Genomic DNA, 24866 nt, shown 5'->3' on the forward strand with positions numbered 1-24866 from the left:
GTTTTTAATGTTTTTTACATCTTTTACCGAGTCAAACTCAAAGTAATGTCTGAACTTCCATGAATTAAATGCTCCATGTTCGCTCTCTCTCCCGCACTCCATGTCTTGCACACACGGTGTTGTTTACTTCTAGACGTCGCGCCGCTATAGGCTACGTCATTGTCACGAGACAGTCTCACAAAGCAAATACGGCAAAATCCCAAATTCTTTTACTGTCAATGGAAAAAATAAATCACGGTTTAGTAACGCAGTAACGCAGGATGCTTGCGGGAAAGTAAAAGTAATCGAATTACTATTTTTGTAATTATAATCCCTTACTTTACTCGTTATTTGAAAAAAGTAATTGGATTACAGTAACGCGTTACTTCTAACGCGTTACTGCCCATCACTGCTGAACACTGATGCTAGTATTTAAAGATGCCGGTGTTGAGCCCGAAATGGAATCCACATCTGAAATATTTTGTTTGCCTCGACATTAACGGTTGCCCGCTTGCCCGGGGCAACTAAAAGTAATATTTGGGCAAATTTAGATTGATTTCTGGTTGCCCGAACGGGCAAGTGGATTTTGGGTGGATGTTAATATAAAGGCTATTTATTCAAGTGTTTTTAGACAGTGCAGAACAACATTTTGTTCCGCAAAATCACACAAAATAGAAGTATTTGCAATTGATCAGCGCGCTGTCTTCTCTTCTCTCGGACAGCGAGTTAACAGACACGCATTGCTTCAGCGTGAATATAGCCCCGCATTCTGTCACTCACTCGCAGTGCGGTCTCTGGCAGTGATTCGAAGGTGTTAGCTAAAGGTTAGCCAACACAGCTAGCAACTCAAATGCAGCGCCTCCACGAACGGTTTAGGTAGAAGGAAAATGGAGTAGTGAAGGAGGAGTGCGGTTTGGAAGTCCTTTGGATTGAGGCAAATTACCAAGGAAAGTCAGTCGTTTTGGGTTTCATAACTGTGCACATGCACAGCAATAGCGATCTTTTTCACGAAATTGGACCCTCAAAAACTATATATTACATGAAAGCTGAGAATCCACTTATTCCAACAGTCCAAACCATATCATTCTGTGACTAAAACTCGCAAATAACAACTCAAGAAGAAACGTCCCCTTTTCTTTTAACAACCAAAAATTAAGATTTTTGTCCACAAAGTTGATTCTGATCCAATAAAACCCCCATTAGCAGATAATCCAGTGTCTGGGCCAAATTTTGCAACTAAACATGGTGTTTTCAATCAATGAATAAGATAAGGTTTCTTAGGAAATAGGTAAATTGCCGTCAATCAGAAAACATATTCTTCAGCGCAATCTAGTGGCCATATGTGTATTTGCGAGTGTTTAGCTTGGTGCATTCGATTATATTTGCCCTGAACTTTAAATAGAGGTGTCCAGTGTCAAAATTGTAAGATATCTAACTTTATTTGTGTCTCATAGTAAGACAGCGCTCCCAACTGATAACGACCAACTGATAATTATTTCAGGTGGAAATGTTATCTTCTACGGTGGCGCTGAGCATTCACCAAATAAAAAATAGTTTCACAGCTAATGTAGCCGTTAGCACACTCAGGATCTCATAATTACGAGATAATATCTCGTAATTACGAGAAAAGATCTCGTAATTACGAGATAAGATATCATATATTTACGACATAAGGATCTCGTTTACGAGAAAAGGATCACGCCTCTCATTCATCGTTGATGGCTATCTGCAGGCCGGCAAAGATGACGCTATCGTATTTAATCTCCTGCTCGGGTTGAGGCATTGGAAAATATTGATGTTCCTTAATAGTGAGGAGGGCATTAATATAAGTATGTCAACATTGCGCAGACAACTGAAGTCATTGGCCGGCAAAGATGACGCTATCCGACGCTATCGTATTTTATTTCCTGCTCGGGTTGAGGCATTGGGAAATATTGATTCTCCTTAAAAGTGAGGAGGGCATTAATATAAGTATGTCAACATTGCGCAGACATCTGAAGTCATTGGGACTGTTCAGGAGAAAAGCCCAGTCGGACCTGCTTCCTGCAGGAGCAGTTGAACCAGTACGGGATGCTTGTTCCATCATTTGATGTGCCAAAGCCCCTTGAATATTGACTCGTTAATTGTTCAGTGGAACCCTGAAGTGGAAATGTTGTTGTCGTGGTGGTTTAAAGGGCATGTGGCTGGCCCCTCACATTGCAGCTCTTAAAAGTTGAATACAGCAGTGCATTATGTGTTTAACTTTATACTATGCATTATTGTTCAGAAAACGTCATACCTCAAGCTCTTTTCCAATTAATGAGCTATATTGTTTTTGTGGGGAAATATAATTTTTGTCCCACTTCCCACATTAGATTTTGATTTAATATTGGCTGTGACAGTATGTCACATAATTAATGCATTCAAATGTAAAATACTATGTTGATAGTAAAGGCAAACCCTGTCAGTTGTTAAATTATTTAAAAAAAAACCTTCACAGTGGTATAATGAGCACATAGCACTGACTGAACTGATCTATTGCTTTTATACAACGGTTACTATTATGGCAAAACGAAAGTCATAGACACACTACATTAAAAAAAAAAAAGAAAAAAAAGTCAAAGTAGCTGTTTTATTAAAGAATACAAAAAAGTAGGTAACTACTTTTTTGTATTCTTTAATAAAACAGCTATGACTTTCTTGATGGCGATCAACATGACAATGAATTTGGCCGTGTGGAACCGAGTGGACTGGCATTTAGGGATCACTTTGAAAACACATTTTAGGTAAACACCTTGGCACAAATCAGTCAACACTTGTGTAGTTCATAACATTTATTATCTTTTAAATTTTACGTATTTTTATTGTTTGCTTTCTCTCTCTCTTTAACGTGCAGCCCGGACTGCACTGCACTAAGTTGGCCGGTTGAACGCTGATTGGCTGTTACGTTACACATGTCACTCAGTGGCCAGGCTGTTGAACGCCGATTGGCTGTCATCACGCGAATGTCGCGTCAAAGTTTAAATATCTTTAAAGATGGATAGATTGCGGGGAACATAGGACCCTTTTCCCAGAAAAGTGTCCTATGTTCCCCGCTTTTCCCAAAAAGGGTCCTATGCTCCCCGGTATGTATGGCTACAGGGGAACATAGGACCCTTTTTGGGAATAACGGGGAACATAGAACCCGGGGAACATAGGACCTGGGGAGGGATGACCGCCGGTAATGTAGCATCTCTCAGAAAACTGGTTCCACTTCATCAAGGAAGTAGCCAGAAATAACACGGGGATTGCTACTTGTGGTGTAAGCATGTAGCCATATGACCATACGGGAAAATCCATCGACAGCACCCTTAATACATATGGATACAATTTGTATCCGTGAAGCATCCCGTACTGGTTCAACTGCTCCTGCAGGAAGAGAGCCACTTGTAGCAGGTCCGACTGGGCTTTTCTCCTGAACAGTCCCAATGACTTCAGATGTCTGTGCAATGTTGACATACTTATATTAATGCCCTCCTCACTTTTAAGGAACATCCATATTTCCCAATGCCTCAACCCGAGCATGAAATAAAATACGATAGCATCGGATAGCGTCATCTTCGCCGGCCAATGACTTCAGATGTCTGCGCAATGTTGACATACTTATATTAATGCCCTCCTCACTTTTAAGGAACATCGATATTTTCCAATGCCTCAACCCGAGCATGTGAGTGAGCCCAAAACATCGGAAAGTATAGTAGCCTATGTCCTTGAGACATTTTTTATTTGACTGGTCCAAATGTTCGTAGGCGTAAATGAAGAAAAATAATACAAAACGAAAAATGAAAAGTTGCAAAGATTTGAAGGAGATTTAGCCGAAAGATAAATTATTTTCTTTCAGCGCCTGGCAAATCCGCCATCATAATAGCAATCCGCCATGGAACAAGCGCCGATGGCTCTTAAAGGGGATGCGAGAAAATGCTCTGATGGTTCATTGCACGTTCCGCCCAAACCACACCTACGGCTGCTTCAGACCAACCCTTTTGACACTTGCGCCGCGGCGCAAGTGTCATTTATCCGCCTGTAAAATAGCGTTAGCGCCGTACAACCGCCCACAAAGCTACTTGCGCTTTGCACTTCCCACTTGCGTTTCAGACCGTTAAAATAGGGCCCAAAGTGTCTCTCTGGCTCAAAAGTAAGAAATCCTCCAACTTCAACAGTGCATTGCGCTCGCTGCACCGCCCGCCTGTTTCCGTTTGGAGGGGGAAGGACCCATGGTCCTAGCGCAAGTCGTAGTGCGAGTGGTTTCGGTGTTAATGCTCTGTGTACTCTTTGAATATCCAATTCAATATCCTCCAACATTCCCAGCTCCTTGGGAATTAATTCATCAAATAATCAGCAACCGAATCTCCCTCAACCCTTCCTCCAGCCCCCAGATTTGAATATTGCTTCTCCTTGACATCCCTTCCAAGTCGGTTAATTTCTCTTGTAGCCTAATTTGTTGTTCAAGTGAAGTAGTGAGAATGTCCTGTACCTCTGAAGTCCACTCCTCCACCTCAACTGTACGTTTCCCTAGGATCTCAATTTCTTTCTTTTGTGTCCGCATGTAAACGTCCACGGATTCAAATTTTCTATTAGTTTCCTCTCCGAGTCTTCCATCCCCTGCTTCATCTTCTCCATTTCTTTGCCAATTTTGTCCAATTTGGCGTCCATTCTGTGCTGGGCTATATCCTTTTTTAGCCTGTATCTTGTCCAGACCAGCCTGTAAGCTAGCCTGTAGCTCAGACACCCAGCTAGGTTGGTCGGCATTGCTAGCTACCTCTGCGCTAGCCCGGAGCACCTGTTCGCCTTCTACCTCGTTGTGCATATCTCCCGTCTGTTTCTCTGCTTTCTTCTTTTTCTCTTTTTCCTTTCCACTTTGAGAAGTACTCGTGACCTTAATTATTCAAAGTTTGAGTTGTAGCTTTAGTTTTCTTTTTAGTTTTTTGCTCAATTGGTCGCAAGCGCCTCTTGTTTGCTACCTATCGTCTCATTAGCATAATGGAAGGTGTGTACCAGAACTGCCTCTTTTTATGGACATTTTCAGGGATTATTTTAAATCTTTAGTTATCTGACCTCTAAGTTAGTCATATTTTAAAGATATACTATATAGAAATGTAGTAATAACTAAATAACTAATAAAACATGTCTTATGACAAATTTCAAATAAGAAATGTATCACAGTTCCTAACATGTTGTTTTTATTGTTTGGGTGAAGGATGAATGGCTGTCATCTGTCAGAGAGATGCTGTGAAGCTTTGGCCTCAGTTCTCAGCTCCAACTCCTCTAGTCTGAGAGAGCTGGACCTGAGTACCAATGATCTACAGGATTCAGGAGTGAAGCTGCTCTCTGCTGGACTGGGGAGTCCACACTGTACACTGGAAACTCTCAGGTCAGTTTTACTCAATGGTCAAACAGTTACACCACAAGTTCCACATCAGAGGACGGTAATATAACTCGGCTTATAACTCAGTACCTGTGATGACCACATCCATGATTATGTTTCATTGGAGATGAAACACCTTTTGTTTAGGTGGATATTCTAATACATCCATATGCCTGCAACCTTTCAATTATAAATATAAAAATGAGCTCAATATATAATTATATTGTCCCCCTACTGTCCCCGGTATACGGGACGGTGATAGTTTAGAGCAGGGTGAAGTACAGGGGGTATTTGGAGGGTCTTATTCCTAGTTGGACACCTCAGACCCCCTGAAAGCCTCAACAGAAACATCAGAGGGTCTCTGGAAAGATATAAAAAAATGATTTGAAACTTGCAATTGTTACTCAAAACGTATTTTAAAGCTTAATATATCCAGTACTCATTATCTTAGTTGGTAATTCTCTATTCACATATATGAATAGGATACAGAGTAACATTGTTAGATTGTTTACCCAGTGAAGAGACAAACTCATTAAAGCTCTATTCATTATGAACTAATAAATAAGGAAAGCCAAGGATTGTTAAAGGTTGGGTATGGGATTTGCGAAACGCCAGCAGATTTTGAAAATACACAACTCAAATGGTCCTACCCCCTCTCCTTCAACGCTGACTCTGACTCCACCCATTCGAAGTACCTGGACGCGCAATCATGCACGAGCGCGAACAGAGATGCGCAAGAGCGAGCCAGGCTAGCGTAGGTTTTCGTTTAACAACATGGCACTACATTCAGCTGTAAGTTGCACCCAGTACCGCGGGAAGTAGGGGTGCTGGGGGTGCTGCAACACCCCCTGTCTGAGGCCCTGTCTTATCACAGAAAACGATCATTTCTAAAAACTCCGGCCAAAGTGGAGATTTCTGAAAACGCAGGTTATGTGTTGTCGTGTCAATGGGGAGAAACAGGATTTTAGGTTCTGAAGCGTCACATTATGCACCAGGAAATGCTTAACGTCATGTGAGCGCCCGCTGTACCATATTGGTCCGAATATAAACACAAACCCCATTGTAAGACGACCTATATTTGGAAAAACGATTTGAAGACCAGATCTTGTTTTTATGAATAAATAAATTGTATTCATTGAAATAATATACGAAAATAAAAAGGCATAGAATAAAACACTGCATTGCCACTAAACAGTAGTGCAAATAGGCCGTACTGATGTGTACACCAAAGACTATTCCTGACACTCCTCTGCCCCGCTGTGTTCGCTCTGGCTGTGGTCGCTCCGCACTGTTTCGGCCCGTGGCAAAGCGAGTCATCCTCGCTGCTGTCCAAGACATTTTGAGACGCAGCATTTATTTAATGCTCATGTGACCTAGTGCTGAAAAAAGGTTGTATGAAAAAGTGTGAGGGGAGCGGTGGTGCGCTAAACTTGTTCTGTGAGCAGCTGGATGTGAACCATGGTGTGAAGGAAGTGAACACAACGATCGATTTTCAAGTGTGCACGCATGCACTGGTGAAATTGAGCTGCGCTGCTATATATCTTTTTTATCAATGTAACGAGTTGCGAGTCTAGTGCAGGCTGAGGTTTTTTTTTCCAGCACCCCCTGCTGAGAATACGTTTCCGCGGCTATGGTTGCACCAGATGTTATAAACATTCAACGGTCACATAAATCATTACTATTTTTAGAAAATGTATGTTTGTTTCATATAATTGTATTGGAAGTCCTGGTTTTCACTAGGGTTGCCGCGGTGTGGACATTTTCACACAGAGTAATACACTCGTCTCAACACCGGTATTACCGAGTATAAACGGTATAAACTTTGAAACTAGGTAAACCGCCACACAAGCATCGGTTTTTAGACCCTTCTCGTCCTTCAGTTGCCGCCAACGTTCGAAAGCAGCGCCTAGGATTATTCTTGATTTCAGTTTTTCTCTTTCAACGTTTTTATTATCAATTACTCTCTGAAAAATAGTTTTCCTTCTCTTTGCTGGTGGTGGTGGTGGTGGTGGGGATGGTGGCGTCTTGTCTGCCATGGAAATTGTCTTCTACTGCTAGGTCCAAATGTGGATTAACTAGTTCCAGTAGCTACTGCAGGATAACAACAAACAGGAGCTTGCTCTGGGTAACGAGTACTCACGAAGCGGTCGCGCGCGGGGCGCGGGGGAGGGGGAGTGCAGTACGACCGTTTGATTGACGTACTTACTGTCCAATGCAACTCGGTGGCTGTGGAAATCATTGGCTGGAGTTTTTCGAGCCCTGCCCGTTCCACAGATGATTGACTTGTTTAATTTTCATGTCAGTACTTCTAACTCAGTGGCTGCAAGTGGGTTATGATAAGGATTTCAAGTAATTCTGCAAAAATGGCCAAAAAAGCGAATTCCATACCCAACCTTTAATTGATAGTTAAGTCAAGCTGTTTTTCAACAGCTGTAAGCTAGGGATGGGAATTGATAAGAATTTAACGATTCTGATTCAGATTCTGCTTATCGATCCGATTCCTTCTCGATTTTCTTTATCGATTCTCATTGGGTGAGAAAATAACTACTATTTTTTTTGCATTAACTCTCTTTGATATCTGATCAGAAGAGTGTCTAGTATTAGGAAATTGTACATTTTCACATTAATTGGTCTTGACAAAAAACGAGATATGTTTGGCTTTTTAAGCCCAAATGCCGTCATTATGTGCCATAAACTAAAAATAAAGACTGAAAACAGTCAAGTAAGAGCTTGTGCCTTTTGGAATATTAACAGTGCTCATTTGCATTCAATTTGTAACAGAATTCAACTGACATAAAAAAAAAAAGAAGTCTTCTGTAAAGAGACGGTGGATCGGTTATATAAGGTAATAACGTTACTCATTTTAATAAATGTGAATTCAGTTATGTATTCATACCTTTTATACTACCACAATTATAATACAGTGCTGTTATTATATCTATATATATACACACACATTAGGCATTAATAACAGATGGCCTCCCGATAGCTCCGCTGCTGCTTGACTCACTTGCGTCGCTAGTTAGTAGTGTATCAAACACGCGACATTCCTGCAAAGGAATTGCATGCTGTGTAGCCAAATGTTTCTGCATATTGGAGGTAGCTACCCCCTTTGACGAAATGGAAACTTTACAATTGTTGAAAATGGCCATATTGACGTCTTTTCACGTAAAATACAACCAAGCTTTAGAGCGCTTCTGCCTCGGCGCCTGCTTGCTGCGTTTTGAACAAAAACAAAGCAGCGCGTGTGCGACGTTGTGACGCATTTGGGGCCCTATTTTAACGGTCTGAAACACAAGTGGGAAAGCGCAAAGCGCAAGTAGCTTTGTGGGCGGTTCTACGGCGCTATCGCTATTTTACAGGCGGATAAATGACACTTCCGCCGCGGCGCAAGTGTCAAAAGGGTTGGTCTGAAGCAGCCTAATTACCCGTAGGTGTGGTTTGGGCGTAACGTGCAATTAACCAATCAGAGCGTTTTCTCGCATCCCCTTTAAGAACGATCGGCGCATGTTCCATGGCGGATTGCTATTATGATGGCGGGTTTGCCAGGCGCACGCAATGAAAGGTTCACCACAGAAGATACCGATGTGCTTGTCAGAGCAGTCAAAGAACGCGAGTTGGCTTTATATGGGGATGGGAGAAACCCACCCAAAATTGCTTCCGTGAAAGCGGCTTGGGAGGAAATCGCCGTAATTGTTTCAGCAGCTGGACAAAATAGGACATCTCACCATTGCCGTAAGCGATACAACGACGTCAGGAGAAGAGGAAAGGCCAAGCTTGCGGCCAACTTGAAAGCACGTCAAAAGACTGGAGGAGGATCTGGCAGTTACCAGGACCTCACGCCAGCAGAGGATATCGCTGCGTCAACACTGACCGCTGAAAGTGTTGAGGGTTTTGGGGGCTTAGAGGTCGGCACTCAACCCGATGCACCAGCTGTCCAACCCCAAGGTACATAAATAAAGTTCACATAAATAGAGATGTCTCGTGAAAATCTTTTTAATCATTTTTGACATTTAATAAATGTAACACAGCCATAAAATAAATCAAAACAATGTCACGTAGCTTCTCAGGAAGAAGACCCTGGCCTCGGGACCAGCGCGCACGGGGCAGCTGAGGGAGCCGCGCGGCGCCCTCAAGCAAGACGCCGTGGCAGCAGCAGCAGCATGAGACCGCAGGACCACCCGTTCCTGCAGCTCCAGCAAACCGGGTTCGACATGCTGGAGCGGGAGCTGGCCGGGATGCGGCGAAACACCAACACCCGTCTGGACCGGGTGGCGATGTTGCTGCGGCCTCTCGGGCGCATCGCCTCAAGTTTGGACCGGATTGCGACAGCAATGGAACGTGCATGGCCCCCAAACGACCCACCTCCTCCCCCTGTTGTGTCCCTTCCTCCCCCTGTTGTGCCCCTTCCTCCCCCTGTTGTGCCCCTTCCTCCCCCCATTCCATCTCCGTCCACCCGCTCCTGCAGGAGCACATCCAGCGTCGCCACTCCCGGACCCTCATTTGTTGGATCCCGCCGAGGCAGGCCGCGTAAAAGACCTTACAGAGGAGGGAGAAAATAAATATTTTTTCCTTCAAATCTTTTTTTTTTCATTTACGCCTAACATTTGGACAAGCCGAATAAAAAATGTCTCAAGGACATACTATACTTTCCGATGTTTTGGGCTCACTTTCTCTGACTCACAAGGTTATGAATGCATGGTAATATTTGTACAATGCTAAACAATAGAGCGGAGATGTCATTAGTTTGCTTACCTCACTATATACGATGCAGCTCCTCTGACAGATGAGCTCTCCTCTCCCGTGCTGCTGCTGGGGCATTTGGACGTAATGGCATCGGCACATGCAGTTCAGCATCACGTCTCATTAAGTCCTCTAATCTATCCTCATTAATGTCATCGACACATCCATGATTCATGGCAATGTTGTGTAAAACACAACATGCCACAAAGAATGCTGCGACTTTTTGAGGACCATACTGTAAAGTACCACCTGACCTATCCAAACACCTGAAGCGCATTTTCAGAATCCCGAAAGTACGTTCAATTACACTGCGTGTTTGTGTGTGTTTCCTGTTGAATGCCATTTCGCGCACTGTTGCTGGCATAAGAAATGGGGTCATGAGCCATGTCTTCAACGGATAGCCGTTGTCCCCCAACAGCCACCCATCCAAGGGAGGATTCCCCTCGAATATGGCAGGAATGGTCGAGTTTGCCAATATGAAGGAGTCATGGCTTGAGCCAGGGTAATTGGCAAAGACATGATTTATTCGACAATTAGCATCGGAAATTACTTGGATGTTAATTGAATGAGTTCCCTTCCGGTTTATGTATGTGAGTGCGTTTAGTGATGGGGCACGTAGCTGCACATGGGTGCAGTCTATAGCACCAAGGACGCCAGGGAACCCATACTTGGTCCAAAACTCCTGCTTAGTTCTTTCCTGGATGTCAGGTGTAACGGGGAATTTGATGTATTCCCCAGCATGTTGGACTAGACCTGACGTAACTGCATGTATAGCCGAACTTACTGCCGATTGTGAAATGCGTCCAATACAACTAAGGGGATGCTGGAACGACCCAGATGCATAGAAATGCAGTGCCGCTGTAATTTTCACTGCAACGGGGAGGGCATAGGGACAGCGTGCATCAGTCCCCAGCTCATCTGCCAGGAGATGACAGATGTCGGTGATAGCCTGACGGGTCAGGCGTAGCTTACGCCTGCATTCCTCCTCACTCAGGGAGAGATAGGTGTGTCTGGGCCGGTAGACCCTCTCCCCCCGGCGTCTGATCCTCTGTCCCAAGACGTATTCCATTCCACTGTGCAATAGAAAAATTATGAGTAACCTCAACTTAACTGGTAAGTTGCAGAGTAAGGTTTTAAATGGACTTACAGAAGGTGATTTCGCAGTCTTCAGAATTGTGGTTCCTGATTCTTGACGGACAACCCACTTTGACAGGTGTCCATTCCTTATATACATGTGTCTCTTGCCACTATTGGTCAACCAGGTTAATTTGATCTGTCATTACGCCTGCTACTATTCGCGTGAATAATTTGGGTAAATGTGTACGCTAGATTTATGCCTATTTATTTTATCTTTATGGACACCTCAATGATTTTCCTTGTGTGGTAATATTTTATTGTCCTTGTAATTATGTATGGTTTGCAAAAATGGGAACTGCTGTCCGTGTAGATGAGAGAAGCAAAGTGTATGCGCAAGGTGCACAAGCAATCCGTATGCATCGCATGCGCTTGTAGGCATGCGCCCTTAAAATAGCGTCTGAACAACGCGCCACTGACTTTAAACCAGGTATTTCCTGGTCAGTAGCGCAATGGTTTTCAGAAACGTCAAAATACCGTTTGCGCCAGAACACGCCTCCTCCTTCCGCCGAACCGCCCCTTGGGGCGCAAGATCATTCCCTAATTTACCGGCGAGTGGCGCAGGTGGCAAAAGAGCGCTCTGCGCCAGTTGTAAACTAGCAACGACACATGCGCCAGTGACTAAGTCACTTGCGCCGGATGCAAGATAGGGCCCTTGGAATGACCGGAACCGATAAGTGGAATCGTTAAGCAGGCATGCTAACGATTCCAAGGAATTGGTTCACTGGGCACCGGTTCTGAACAAGAACCGGTTCTCGATTCCCATCCCTACTGTAAGCAGTGGTGTAGTGGTGCTGGGATAAGTGGGGACACTCTAAATGTCTTAAAGGGATACTTCAGTTTACAACTGGCGCAGAGCGTTCTTTTCCCACCACCGCCACTCGCCGGTAAATTAGGGAATGATCATGCGCCCCAAGGGGCGGTTCGGCGGAAGGAGGAGGCGTGTTCTGGCGCAAACTGTATTTTGCCGTTTCTGAATACCATTGCGCTAGTTAACCAGGAAATACCTGGTTTAAAGTCAGTGGCGCGTTGTTCAGATGCTATTTTAAGGGCACATGCATACATGCATACATGCGCATGCGATGCATACGGATTGCTTGTGCACCTCGCGCATACACTTTGCTTCTCTCATCTACACGGACAGCAGTTCCCATTTTTGCAAACCATACATTACAAGGAAAATAAAATATTACCACACAAGGAAAATCATTGTGGTGTCCATAAAGATAAAATAAATAGGCATAAATCTAGCGTACACATTTACCCAAATTATTCACGTGAATTTTAGCAGGCGTAATGACAGATCAAATTAACCTGGTTGACCAATAGTGGCAAGAGACACATGTATATAAGGACACCTGTCAAAGTGGGTTGTCCGTCAAGAATCAGGAACCACAATTCTGAAGACTGCGAAATAAATTCTGAAGACTGCGAAATCACCTTCTGTTAGTCCATTTAAAAACTTACTCTGCAACTTACCAGTTAAGTTGAGGTTGCTCATAATTTTTCTATTGCACAGTGGAATGGAATACGTCTTGGGACAGAGGATCAGACGCCGGGGGGAGAGGGTCTACCGGCCCAGACACACCTATCTCTCCCTGAGTGAGGAGGAATGCAGGCGTAAGCTACGCCTGACCCGTCAGGCTGTAACAGATATCTGCCATCTCCTGGCAGATGAGCTGGGGACTGATGCACGCTGTCCCTATGCCCTCCCCGTTGCAGTGAAAGTTACAGCGGCACTGCATTTCTATGCATCTGGGTCGTTCCAGCATCCCCTTAGTTCTATTGGACGAATTTCACAATCGGCAATAAGTTCATGCAGTTACGTCAGGTCGAGTCCGACATGCTGGGGAATACATCAAATTCCCCGTTACACCTGACAGCCTGGAAAGAACTAAGCAGGAGTTTTGGACCAAATATGGGTTCCCTGGCGTCCTTGGTGCTATAGACTGCACCCATGTGCAGCTACGTGCCCCATCAGTAAACGCACTTGTATACATAAACCGGAACGGAACTCATTCGATTAATATCTTTGCTAATTACCTTTGCTAATTACCCTGGCTCAAGCCATGACTCTTTCATGTTGGCAAACTCGACCATTCCTGCCATATTCGAGGGGAATCCTCCCTTGGATGGGTGGCTGTTAGGGGACAACGGCTATCCGTTGAAGTCATGGCTCATGACCCCATTTCTTATGCAAGCAACAGTGCGCGAAATTCTATTCAACAGGAAACACACACAAACAGGCAGTGTAATTGAACGTACATCGGAATACTGAAAATGCGCTTCAGGTGTTTGGATAGGTCAGGTGGTACTTTACAGTATGGTCCTCAAAAAGTCGCAGCATTCTTTGTGGCATGAATCATGGATGTGTCGATGACATTAATGAGGATAGATTAGAGGACTTAAGGAGACGTGATGCTGAACTGCATGTGCCGATGCCATTACGTCCAAATGCCGCAGCAGTACGGGAGAGGAGAGCTCATCTGTCAGAGGAGCTGCATCGTATATAGTGAGGTATAAGCAAACTAATGACATCTCCGCTCTATTGTTTAGCTACATTGTACAATTATTACCATGCATTCATAACCTTGTGATTCAGAGAAAGTGAGCCCAAAACATCGGAAAAGTATAGTAGCCTATGTCCTTGAGACATTTTTTATTCGACTGGTCCAAATGTTCGTAGGCGTAAATGAAGAAAAATAATACAAAACGAAAAATGAAAAGTTGCAAAGATTGGAAGGAGATTTAGCCGAAAGATAAATTATTTTCTTTCAGCGCCTGGCAAATCCGCCATCATAATAGCAATCCGCCATGGAACAAGCGCCGATCGCTCTTAAAGGGGATGCGGGAAAATGCTCTGATTGGTTCATTGCACGTTCCGCCCAAACCACACCTACGGGTAATTAGGCTGCTTCAGACCAACCCTTTTGACACTTGCGCCGCGGCGCAAATAGTATAGTATAGTATAGTATAGTATAGTATAGTATAGTATAGTATAGTATAGTTTATTGTTGTCATTACACATGTTACAAAGCAACAGAGCAACGAGGGGGAAGGACCCATGGTCCTAGCGCAAGTCGTAGCGCGAGTGGTTTCGGTGTTAATGCTCTGTGTGCCCTTTGAATATCCAATTCAATATCCTCAGACATTCCCAGCTCCTTGGGAATTAATTCATCAAATAATCAGCAACTGAATCTCCCTCAACCCTTCCTCCAGCCCCCAGATTTGAATATTGCTTCTCCTTGACATCCCTTCCAAGTCGGTTAATTTCTCTTGTAGCCTAATTTGTTGTTCAAGTGAAGTAGTGAGAATGTCCTGTACCTCTGAAGTCCACTCCTCCACCTCAACTGTACGTTTCTCTAGGATCTCAATTTCTTTCTTTTGTGCCCGCATGTAAACGTCCACGGATTCGAATTTTCTATTAGTTTCCTCTCCGAGTCTTCCATCCCCTGCTTCATCTTCTCCATTTCTTTGCCAATTTTGTCCAATTTGGCGTCCATTCTGTGCTGGGCTATATCCTTTTTTAGCCTGTATCTTGTCCAGACCAGCCTGTAAGCTAGCCTGTAGCTCAGACACCCAGCTAGGTTGGTCGGCATTGCTAGCTACCTCTGCGCTAGCCCGGAGCACCTGTTCGCCTTCTACCTCGTTGTGCATATCTCCCGTCTGTTTCTCTGCTTTCTTCTTTTTCTCTTTTCCCTTTCCACTTTGAGAAGTACTCGTGACCTTAATTATTCAAAGTTCGAGTTGTAGCTTTAGTTTTCTTTTTCGTTTTTTGCTCAATTGGTCGCGAGCGCCCCTCGTATGCTACCTATCGTCTCATTAGCTTACCCGAAGTCAGAACTACCTCTTTTTATGGACATTTTCAGGAGTTATTTTAAATCTTTAGTTATCTGACCTCTAAGTAAGTCATATTTTAAAGAACTACTATATTGAAATTTAATTAAACTAATAAAACATGTCAAATTTCAAATAAGAAACGTATCACTGCTCCTAACATGTTGTTTGTTATTGTTTGTGTGAAGGATGAATGGCTGTCATCTGTCAGAGAGATGCTGTGAAGCTCTGGCCTCAGTTTTTAGCTCCAACTCCTCTAGTCTGAGAGAGCTGGACCTGAGTACCAATGATCTGCAGGATTCAGGAGTGAAGCTGCTCTCTGCTGGACTGGGGAGTCCACACTGTACACTGGAAACTCTCAGGTCAGTTTTACTCAATGGTCAAACAGTTACACCACAAGTTCCACATCAGAGGACGGTTATATAACTCAGCTTATAACTCAGTACCTGTGATGACCACATCCATGAGTTTGTATCATTGGAGATGTAACACCTTTTGATTAGGTGGATATTCTAATACATCCATATGCCTGCAACCTTTCAATTATAAAAATAAAAATGAGCTAAAAATATAATAATATTGCCCCCCCACTGTCCCCCGTACACGGGACGTTGATAGTTTAGAGCAGGGTGAAGTACAGGGGGTCTTTGGAGGGTCTTACCCCTAGCTGGACACCTCAGACCCCCTGAAAGCCTCAACAGAAACATTTTAGAGGGTCTCTGGAAAGATATAAAAAAAATGATTTGAAACTTGCAATTGTCACTCAAAACGTATTTTAAAGCTTAATTTATCCAGTAGGGGTGTGCAATGGTACACGTGTACATGTGTTACCGGTAGGGGTGTGACGATACACTCAGCTCACGAGACGAGACGAGACACGATATTGGGTTCACGAGAACGAGACGAGACGAGATTTTAAGAAAACTACAATGACAAAATATATGACTGGACCAACAGACATTTATTTAACCAAGTCGCGCATGCATTTTGAAATGTTTTATTATAACTCTTTACATGCATGAAATTGAAACTAAAACTAAAATTTATGAAAGTTAAATTAAAATAAATTAAATTCAATAATTCTTTTTTTTCAAGTGCAAACAATATTATGTGCAAAACCAAATCAAAGTACCGAAAATGTACTTTGATTAAATGTATTCGTTTTTGCGGTTATTCAGCCTCTTTCTGCTCCTCCGGAAAAACACGACCGCATTGCATTGTGGTATACGGGAGTAACATGTAGGCTACATCGTATGTACACTCAAATTTTGGGTATTTTAAGTGCACTATATAGTGCATGAAATTAACCACTGAGAATTCGAACACCACTACAAAATGGCGAGCACCCTATATAGTACACTATATCCGTGATAGGGAACGATTTCGAACACAGCTTATGGCTGCTTTCGATGCTTCCCCTGCTTCCCCTCCTTCTCCTCCTCTTCTTTTCCTTCTCTAGGTTCTGGCAGGCTAGATGTAGAAAAGGCGCATTACTGCCCCCACAGGCGACAAATAGAAGTTTGGATAAATCACAAATCTCGCAAGACCGATTTTTATCGCGACGGGTAATATCGTCGAGTTTAATCTCGCGAGATCTCGTCGCACGAGATCTCGTCACACCCCTAGTAACCGGTTAGTAAATCATAACTATTTAGGAAAAATAAGTAAGCGAAAAACCGTAAAGAAATAATAATAATCACCGCAACATTGTTTCAATGGGAATCGCGACGGTCCATACTTTCAACCCTTTCAACTTAAAGTTTACATATTTATAATTCGATATTCGTCTCAGCCTTTATACCAAAGATACTCCAGGGTCTATAGCATGGTTTCTCAACGGGGGCGCTCGCACAACCTAGGGGGGGGAGCTGGGAACGGGATTTTTTTAAATTAACTATTTGGGTGTTTTTTTAGGTGATTTTTGGGTGAAAAAACATTGCATTTCAAGTACAAAATATATGGGCCTAATTAGGCCTCTGTGCGCGATCTGTTTTTGTGGTGCCCAAGTTGCCCGGGCCGCGGTGCCCGTGGTTCCCGGGCCATTCATTAATTCGTTCACGGGGCACGGCGGGAGTCGCGGGAGTGCCGTGGTCACGTTCGCGGTGCCCAAGGAAGACGGGAGACGTGGCCTCTCTCTTTCTGTCTCTCGCTCTCTCTCGCTCTCTCGCTCTCTCGCTCTCGTCGCTCTGGAAGTTTAATCGGGTTTATTACAGTGATGGACAGTGCTGTTAGCCAATCAGAGGTGAGACATTTGCATGTCATGAATATTTGTATATTTTTTTCACCAAAACCGACTCAGAGGGCATTCATTGCTATTAGTGACCACCGCAAAATCAATGAAAAAGGATGCATTAACAGCTGTAAGCAATATAACACGAGTGTGAGTGGGGTTGTTACCAGCCTTTATACCACCGATACTATAGGGTCTATAGCATATAACCGCGTTTTCTGATTACAGTTTAATGTAACAGTAAGCTGATGACATCCTAAATAACACTGCAACTGCAAATTAACCACATGGAGATAACCGTGGCAACTGGTCAAACAAATGTTCTTTTTGCGATCATTCTGCTCGCGCTTCCGCCGTGTTGATAAACAAATAATCCCCCTATAGCGCGACTGTGGTCCACTTTAAAATAAAATTAAAGCTTCATTAATTAATAAAGAAACGGTTAACTGTGTACAGGAAAAAGTAGGGGTCGTGTAAACGATTACATTTTTTTTAACCGTTCACACCACTAATATCCAGGACTCATTATCTTAATTACTAATTCTTTATCCACAAATATGGTCCCTTCAATTGACCAGGAAGTGCTTCATAAAAGGACCTTCTACGTCATCAAGGCAACGCCACTTGTGTTTGGAGTAGGACGTTCACTAAGTGGTTGGCAGACTGGAAAAACACAGGATTTTCCGTGTGTGTGTGTGTGTGTGTGTGTGTGTGTGTGTGTGTGTGTGTGTGTGTGTGTGTGTGTGTGTGTGTGTGTGTGTGTGTGTGTGTGTGTGTGTGTGTGCGTGTGTGCGTGTAGCTTGTCTGGCTGCCTGGTCACACAGGAAGGCTGTGCTTCTCTGGCCTCTGCTCTGAGCTCCAACCCCTCCCATCTGAGAGAGCTGGACCTGAGCTACAATCACCCAGGAGACTCTGGAGCTGCGCTGCTCTCTGCTGGACTGGAGGATCCCCGCTGGAGACTGGACACTCTCAGGTATGGAGAGGACAGCTCACTGCTCAGGGGCAAAGTCTCCTACAAGGATTCATGCTGCTAGATGAAGCGGTTTGAAGAGGCAGCTGTCACTCATGTAGTGTAGAACGTTATGAGACAGCAGATGATGAAGGTGAATGTTTCAACATGCTGCTATCACTTTGATTCACCCCCAGTGTGGAGCACGGTGGAGTGTTGAGGCTGAAACCAGCTCTAAAGAAGTGTAAGTGTCTGTTTGATTCATCACCTCACACACTCACTATTGAGATGGAAAGTCCATCCACACAGCAGGAAGTGAGGTCACATCCTACTGGGAATGAAGATGATGGCTGACATCATGTATCTAACGTATATTAATACTGTCCACCATCACAGTTAAACCTGCTTGCATAAAACCCAGCAGGTATTACATTGATACATTGAGGGGGGGCTGAGGGGGAGGGGGCGATGAGGGGGAGGGGGAGGGTGAGTGGGGGTGACGGGGCTGAGGGGGAGGGGTGAGGGTGAGGGGGGGGGCGGGGCTGAGGGGGAGAAGGAGGAGGGATGAAGGGGCTGAGGGGGGGCTGAAGGGGAGGGGGGGGGCCGGGGCTGAGGGGGTGCTGAGGGTGAGGGGGGGGGGGTGACGAGGGGGAGGGGGGATGACGGGGGGGCGGGGAGGGGGGATGAAGGGGCTGAGGGGGAGGGGTGGGGGGGTGATGGGGCTGATGGGGAGGCTGATGGGGAGGGGGGGGGGGGGTGATGGGGCTGAGGGGGGGGCAAATGGGGAGGGGGGGGCGGGGCTGAGGGGGAGGGGGGGAACTGAAGAAGAAGAGAGAGCGATCACAAAAAGAGTCTGAAAGAGAATAAAAAGAAGAAGAGCGCAGGAGAACAGTACTAGTGATGATGATGATGATGATGATGATGAAGAGCGGTTCAGCAGCTCATCATGTCTGGTTCTCCCTCAGATGCCTGTGACCTCACACTGGACCCCAACACGGCCCACAGACTCCTCTCTCTGTTTGAGGACAACAGGAAGGTGACGCGGGTTGGAGAGGACCAGTCGTATCCGGATCACCCAGAGAGATTTGACTCCTATCACCAGGTGTTGGGTAGAGAGGCTCTGACTGGCCGCTGTTACTGGGAGGTAGAGAGGGAAGGAGGGGTTGATATAGGAGTGACATACAGAGGAATCACAAGGAGAGGAGGGGGTGATGACAGTGAGCTTGGAGAGAACAACAAGTCCTGGAGTCTTCATTGTGATGATGATGGTTACTCTGCCCAGTACAACGGTATAGAGACAGACCTCCCTCTCCCCCCCACTGGCTCCACCAGAGTAGGAGTGTATCTGGACCGGCCTGCTGGCTCTCTGTCCTTCTACAGAGTGTCCCCAGGTGGAGGAGGGTCCTCAGACACACTGACACACCTCCACACCTTCTGGTCCTCCTTCACCCAGGAGGACCTCCTCCCGGCGGTCTGGGTAGGGAGGTGGCGGCGGACCCCAGGGGGGGGGTGGGAGGAGTCCATAGTGGAGGCCTCAGCCTCTCTGTGTCGGTTGTAGAAAAAAAAAAAGGGACCTCCTCGTCGGACTGAGCGGGGCCCCTGCGCGCACACACACACACACACACACACAGCTGAGGCCTCCCCCCCCCCAGAGCCCAGGGAGGAGGTCCTGTGTGTGTCTATAACTTACACAGAGACGCTGAGCCTGGGCTCAGCGTCTCCACGACATGGAGGAATGAATGAATGAATTGGGGGGAAGGAACTTTGGCTTTGACTCCCTCAAGAACATGAACCACGACATGGAGGAGAAAGGGATTGTTGGCGGCGAATGTCTCCCGCTTGAGCCCCGCTGAGGGACCACCGCCGGAGGCGGAGGTGCATAAGCGCTGCCCGGCAAAGATCCTTTCTCCTCCTTGTCGTGGTTCATGTTCTTGAGGGAGTCAAAGCCAAAGTTCCTTCCCCCCAATTCATTCTCAACCTTGGCTGAGATAACCCCCAATACGAGTCTCGTTGTAGAAATACCAGAGACGAGAGTCCGACGTGTTATGCGCCATCACACCAACAGCAGAACGGTTATCCAAATAACAAGGAAGTGTACAACACTTGCGTTACAGTCCTGGAAATACAAGACACGTCCAAGAAACACTTGCGTTACAGTGTGTGTATTCACACACACACATGTGGCGCTCGCACGGTCGAGTCTCATTGGCAGGCCAACGTCTCTGGGCGGGCCAGGCAGAGTAAGGGGAGGAGCTGAGATTCCTGATGACGTCATGAATACAGACATTCCAAATCAGCGCGCTTGAGCCTCCGTTTTTTCAAAGGCGAGCAGAACAGCTAGTGCTAGTTTTACACCAAATACAAGTTTTAGCCACTGGGGGACCATAGGCAGGCTAGGGGAACTCATATTTATGTTAGAAAACCTCACAAAGTGAGATTTTCATGTCATGGGACCTTTAAAGGACAGAGTTTCCTGTATTCTCATCATGGAGAAGAATGCATGAGGGGATCTCTGCTCCCTCGGGCCCGGGATACCCCAGGCACAAAGGTTAACGTTGGCTAACGCTAGGAACAAGTAGAGCGGCTAGACAATGACAAGGAATAGGAGACAGAGCTTACACGATGAAGGGGGAACAACATGATAGATGTTTCCATCCTACATCATGTGTGGAGCAGAGCTGATCTCAGCCTTTCTGTCACCTGTGCCACGGTATAAGAAGTCCTTGTAGTAGGCAGTGTGTCGGACTCTCTTGGGGCGGCGCGAGTTGGTCTCCCCTTCAGGGGACTGCATCTTGTGGACCTCTCTGGAGGAACGCAGGCTGACTTCCATCCATTGGATCATTGTGTTATGTTTTATTGTTTGTTGTGTTATTGTTTGTATGTTATTGTACCGTTATTACCCAAATCTAGGACCATAATTGTTATAGGTTAGAATAGAAAATAAAGTAAAAAATAAAGAATAAAGATTCTGAATCCCTAAACCTGAATACTGAGTGACAATGGTCACATTACAATGGTTGTAAACTGTGCTGGTTTGATGAGACTAAAGGTGTGTGTTGTTGAATACCTGCCTGTAAAGGGTGAAGCAAGAATCCAACCCAACCAGATAATCACGGAAGAGAAGTGAAGGAATAAAATAACCCTGCTATTATAGAAACATAACCATTGTAAATGATGACACTACATAGACTATTCTGTTCACTGTCTTTTTTCTCCTCAAAATCATTTATAACCTTTAATTCAATAACCTTTACAGTCATGTAGAAATGTTTGAAGGATCCATGTTGATGAAATTATAATCCATCGATTATATTTCTGTAAGTGTGTGCTTCTGAATAATGAATGACATGTAACAATATTGGTTTCCTAATTTTAATTAAAAAACGTACACTTGACAGACTTCCAGCTCCGTCTGAAGACATGAGGTCACAGCAACATGACTGGGAGTGCAAACACAAACACATCAAAACACCCTCACCCACATGGAGGCCGATGACTACATGAATGGGAGCCATGGAGGGATTCATGTGTGATGTTGACATCACACTCATGGGACCATAACTGTGTTCATAGTTTAAAAGAATATTTCTGCACAAACAGTAGCAGGTAACCCTGACACATTCATGAGAATATCTCATCCAGATAGAATGACGTGTGTGTGTGTGCGTGCGTGCGTGCGTGCGTGCGTGCGTGCGTGCGTGCGTGCGTGCGTGCGTGCGTGCGTGTGTGCGTGCGTGTGTGTGTGTGTCTTGGCCCTTATATGAATTCCTGCCAGAAAAAAAAACACAAGGAGAATCAACACATTCTCACTCGGAGCGCGTCGATTTCTGACGAACGGTCAGTGACTTTTGCTTCAGTTTCTGACGCAAAAGGGTACCCTTGCGCTGCTTTTTTAGACGCATGGGGCTTTCAACTAGTTACAATGTAACCCTTTGACGGGGGACCCGATGGCTGCACATAGAGACGCTATGAGCATTCATATCCCATTGGCTAACGGAGGACCTTGCGCTTCTTTTTTCGACGCAGGGGGTTTTCCACTCATTGCAATGTAATCCCTCCACGGCAATATATGAAGCTATGAGCATTCATTCCATTGGCTAACGGAAGAGCCGATGGCTGCACATAGAGACGCTATGAGCATTCATCCCATTGGCTAACGGAGGACCTTGTGCTTCTTTTTTCGACGCAGGGGTTTTTCCACTCATTACAATGTAATCCCTCCACGGCAATATATGAAGCTATAAGCATTCATCCCATTGGCTAACGGAAGAGCCGATGGCTGCACAATAACGGCGATTTTACAGTGACATCTGTGACATTCCTCAACACAACTACACCAACGTGTCCTTGTTAATTACACAACATGTATGGGTTAAGGCTCTGGGCATCAGTTGTCCTGTTTGGTGCTTTGATTGAGAGAAACAATCGTTTTTTTTTATCAGTGTTGGGTAGCTGATGTCGTTGCTATAGAGACCACGTCCGTCCGTTTTGTTTCACAACTGACAGAGCTGCCAAGTCTCACCATTTGGCCCTGAGACACACTCATATCAACCAGTTCACACACTATCACAGAGGAGGAAGAGAAGGAGGAGAAGAAGAAGAAGGAGAAGGAGAAGAAGAAGGATAATAATAATAATAAGAAGAAGAAGAAGGATAATAATAATAAGAAGAAGAAGGATAATAAGAAGAAGGATAATAATAATAATAAGAAGAAGAAGAAGAAGAAGGATAAGAAGAAGAAGAAGAAGAAGAAGGATAATAATAATAATAAGAAGAAGGATAATAATAAGAAGAAGAAGAGAATAATAATAATAATAAGAAGAAGGATAATAATAATAATAAGAAGAAGGATAATAATAAGAAGGATAATAATAAGAAGAATAGAAGAGGTGGAGGAGGAAGGGCTGATGCACATTCTCATTCCGAGCGTGTCGATTTCTGACGAACGGTCAGTGACTTTTGCTTCAGTTTCTGACGCAAAAGGGTACCCTTGCGCTGCTTTTTTAGACGCGTGGGGTTTTCAACTAGTTACAATAACCCTTTGACGGGGGACCCGATGGCTGCTGAAAACCCCATGCGTCGAAAAAAGCAGCGCAAGGGTACCCTTTTGCGTCAGAAACTGAAGCAAAAGTCACTGACCGTTCGTCAGAAATCGACGCGCTCGGAGTGGCTTCAGTTTCTGACGCTGAGGTCGTTGCTATAGAGGCCACGTCCGTGCGCTTTTTTTGACAACTGACAGAGCAACCCTTTCTCATCAAAATTACGTTCCCAGAGAACTATTCGGCATTCTCAATTACGTTTGTCTAAAAAACGTATTTTGTCTGTGATTACGTTTTATTGAACATATTGTAATGACCTCGCCGGTGACATAACGATGTCGAGTCATTAGTAATTGAAGGAACTTTTAATGAACCAAAACCAGGTCACTGAAACCCGTAACCAACGGCAGAAATCCCACCCAAAACAAACCCCGGTTACCCCGGCAACCCCCAACACGGTCTCACTCATGTGCAGGCCCCCACCCTCGTGTTCTTCCAAGGCCCTCCCCCAGCTGACCTAATGATTTGCCCCCACACTGATTGACAAGAGGAACATTACAATACATGCACACAGAACAACTGGCATAACGGACAACGAAATACAATGCAACACATAACACACAAACTATTTAACTGTCCCAGGGTCGCTACAATATCGTAAATACGAATTCGTTCTCAGCCTATTTTTGCCATTTTTTCCATGCTACACAACGAAATGTAAACCCATGCAAATAAAGACTTCATGGTCATAATAATTTAAATATCATTAATCTACTGCTGAGTGTGTAGGGAGGTAGGCTATTCTATTTTTTTCAACGGGGCTGAATCAAGTCACTTGACCGTCATGGTTGCGATGGTGGTTGCTATCGACCGCCCCCTCTAATACTCGTGGCTCACGCGGCAAAGGAGCTGCAGTTTAGACTTTTTCTATAACTTATTTTTGAAAGCAAAACACCAAGCTCATTGATTTAACGAGGGAGGGTTATTTGAAACAATTTATTAAATAAATATTTGTGAGAGGTCATTCCTTCCTTGGTCCTTCCTGATTTTACTTCCTATTTATGTCTAGGGTAAACCCCTACTGTCCACAAGCATCCCCCCCCTCCCCATATGGATTTGGAGAATTGTTGCCACGTCCCAGTGGTGGAGGTATCATATATATATGAAAGAGGGCATTCAATTATGCCGGACTCCCCACCAAACTCATCAACAGACTGCAGATCATTCAAAACTCAGCCGCCTGGATCATCACCCGCACCAAATCATCTGACCACATCACCCCTGTCCTCATTCAACTTCACTGGCTCCCAGTACACTACCGCATCCAATACAAAACCCTACTCCTCACCTACAAAGCTCTCCACAACCTAGCCCCCAGTTATCTCTGCGACCTCCTCCAAGAATACACTCCCTCCCGCTCCCTCCGCTCAACCTCTGCTGGACTACTATGTATCCCCACATCACGACTCACTTCAATGGGTGCCCGGTCATTCAGCTGTTCAGCACCCAGGCTCTGGAACTCCCTCCCCCCACACATAAAACAGTCAGACACCATTACAACCTTCAAGTCAC

General features: G+C 44.9%; 1 protein-coding gene across 1 annotated transcript in view; it reads left to right on the forward strand.

The window, feature by feature from the left end:
- The window catches only part of LOC130378618 (uncharacterized), a 72691-nt gene that overhangs the window by 16686 nt on the left and 31139 nt on the right, over positions 1-24866 (forward strand). The window contains exons 4-9 of the mRNA XM_056585333.1: positions 5195-5368; positions 15265-15438; positions 18106-18279; positions 18453-18499; positions 19221-19544; positions 19709-19802. Coding sequence (XP_056441308.1) covers positions 5195-5368; positions 15265-15438; positions 18106-18279; positions 18453-18499; positions 19221-19544; positions 19709-19802 — 987 coding nt within the window. The remainder of the gene's footprint in view (positions 1-5194; positions 5369-15264; positions 15439-18105; positions 18280-18452; positions 18500-19220; positions 19545-19708; positions 19803-24866) is intronic.

This window comes from Gadus chalcogrammus, unplaced genomic scaffold (genome assembly GCF_026213295.1).
Source record: "Gadus chalcogrammus isolate NIFS_2021 unplaced genomic scaffold, NIFS_Gcha_1.0 GACHA091, whole genome shotgun sequence".
NCBI classification, from domain to species: Eukaryota; Metazoa; Chordata; class Actinopteri; order Gadiformes; family Gadidae; genus Gadus; species Gadus chalcogrammus.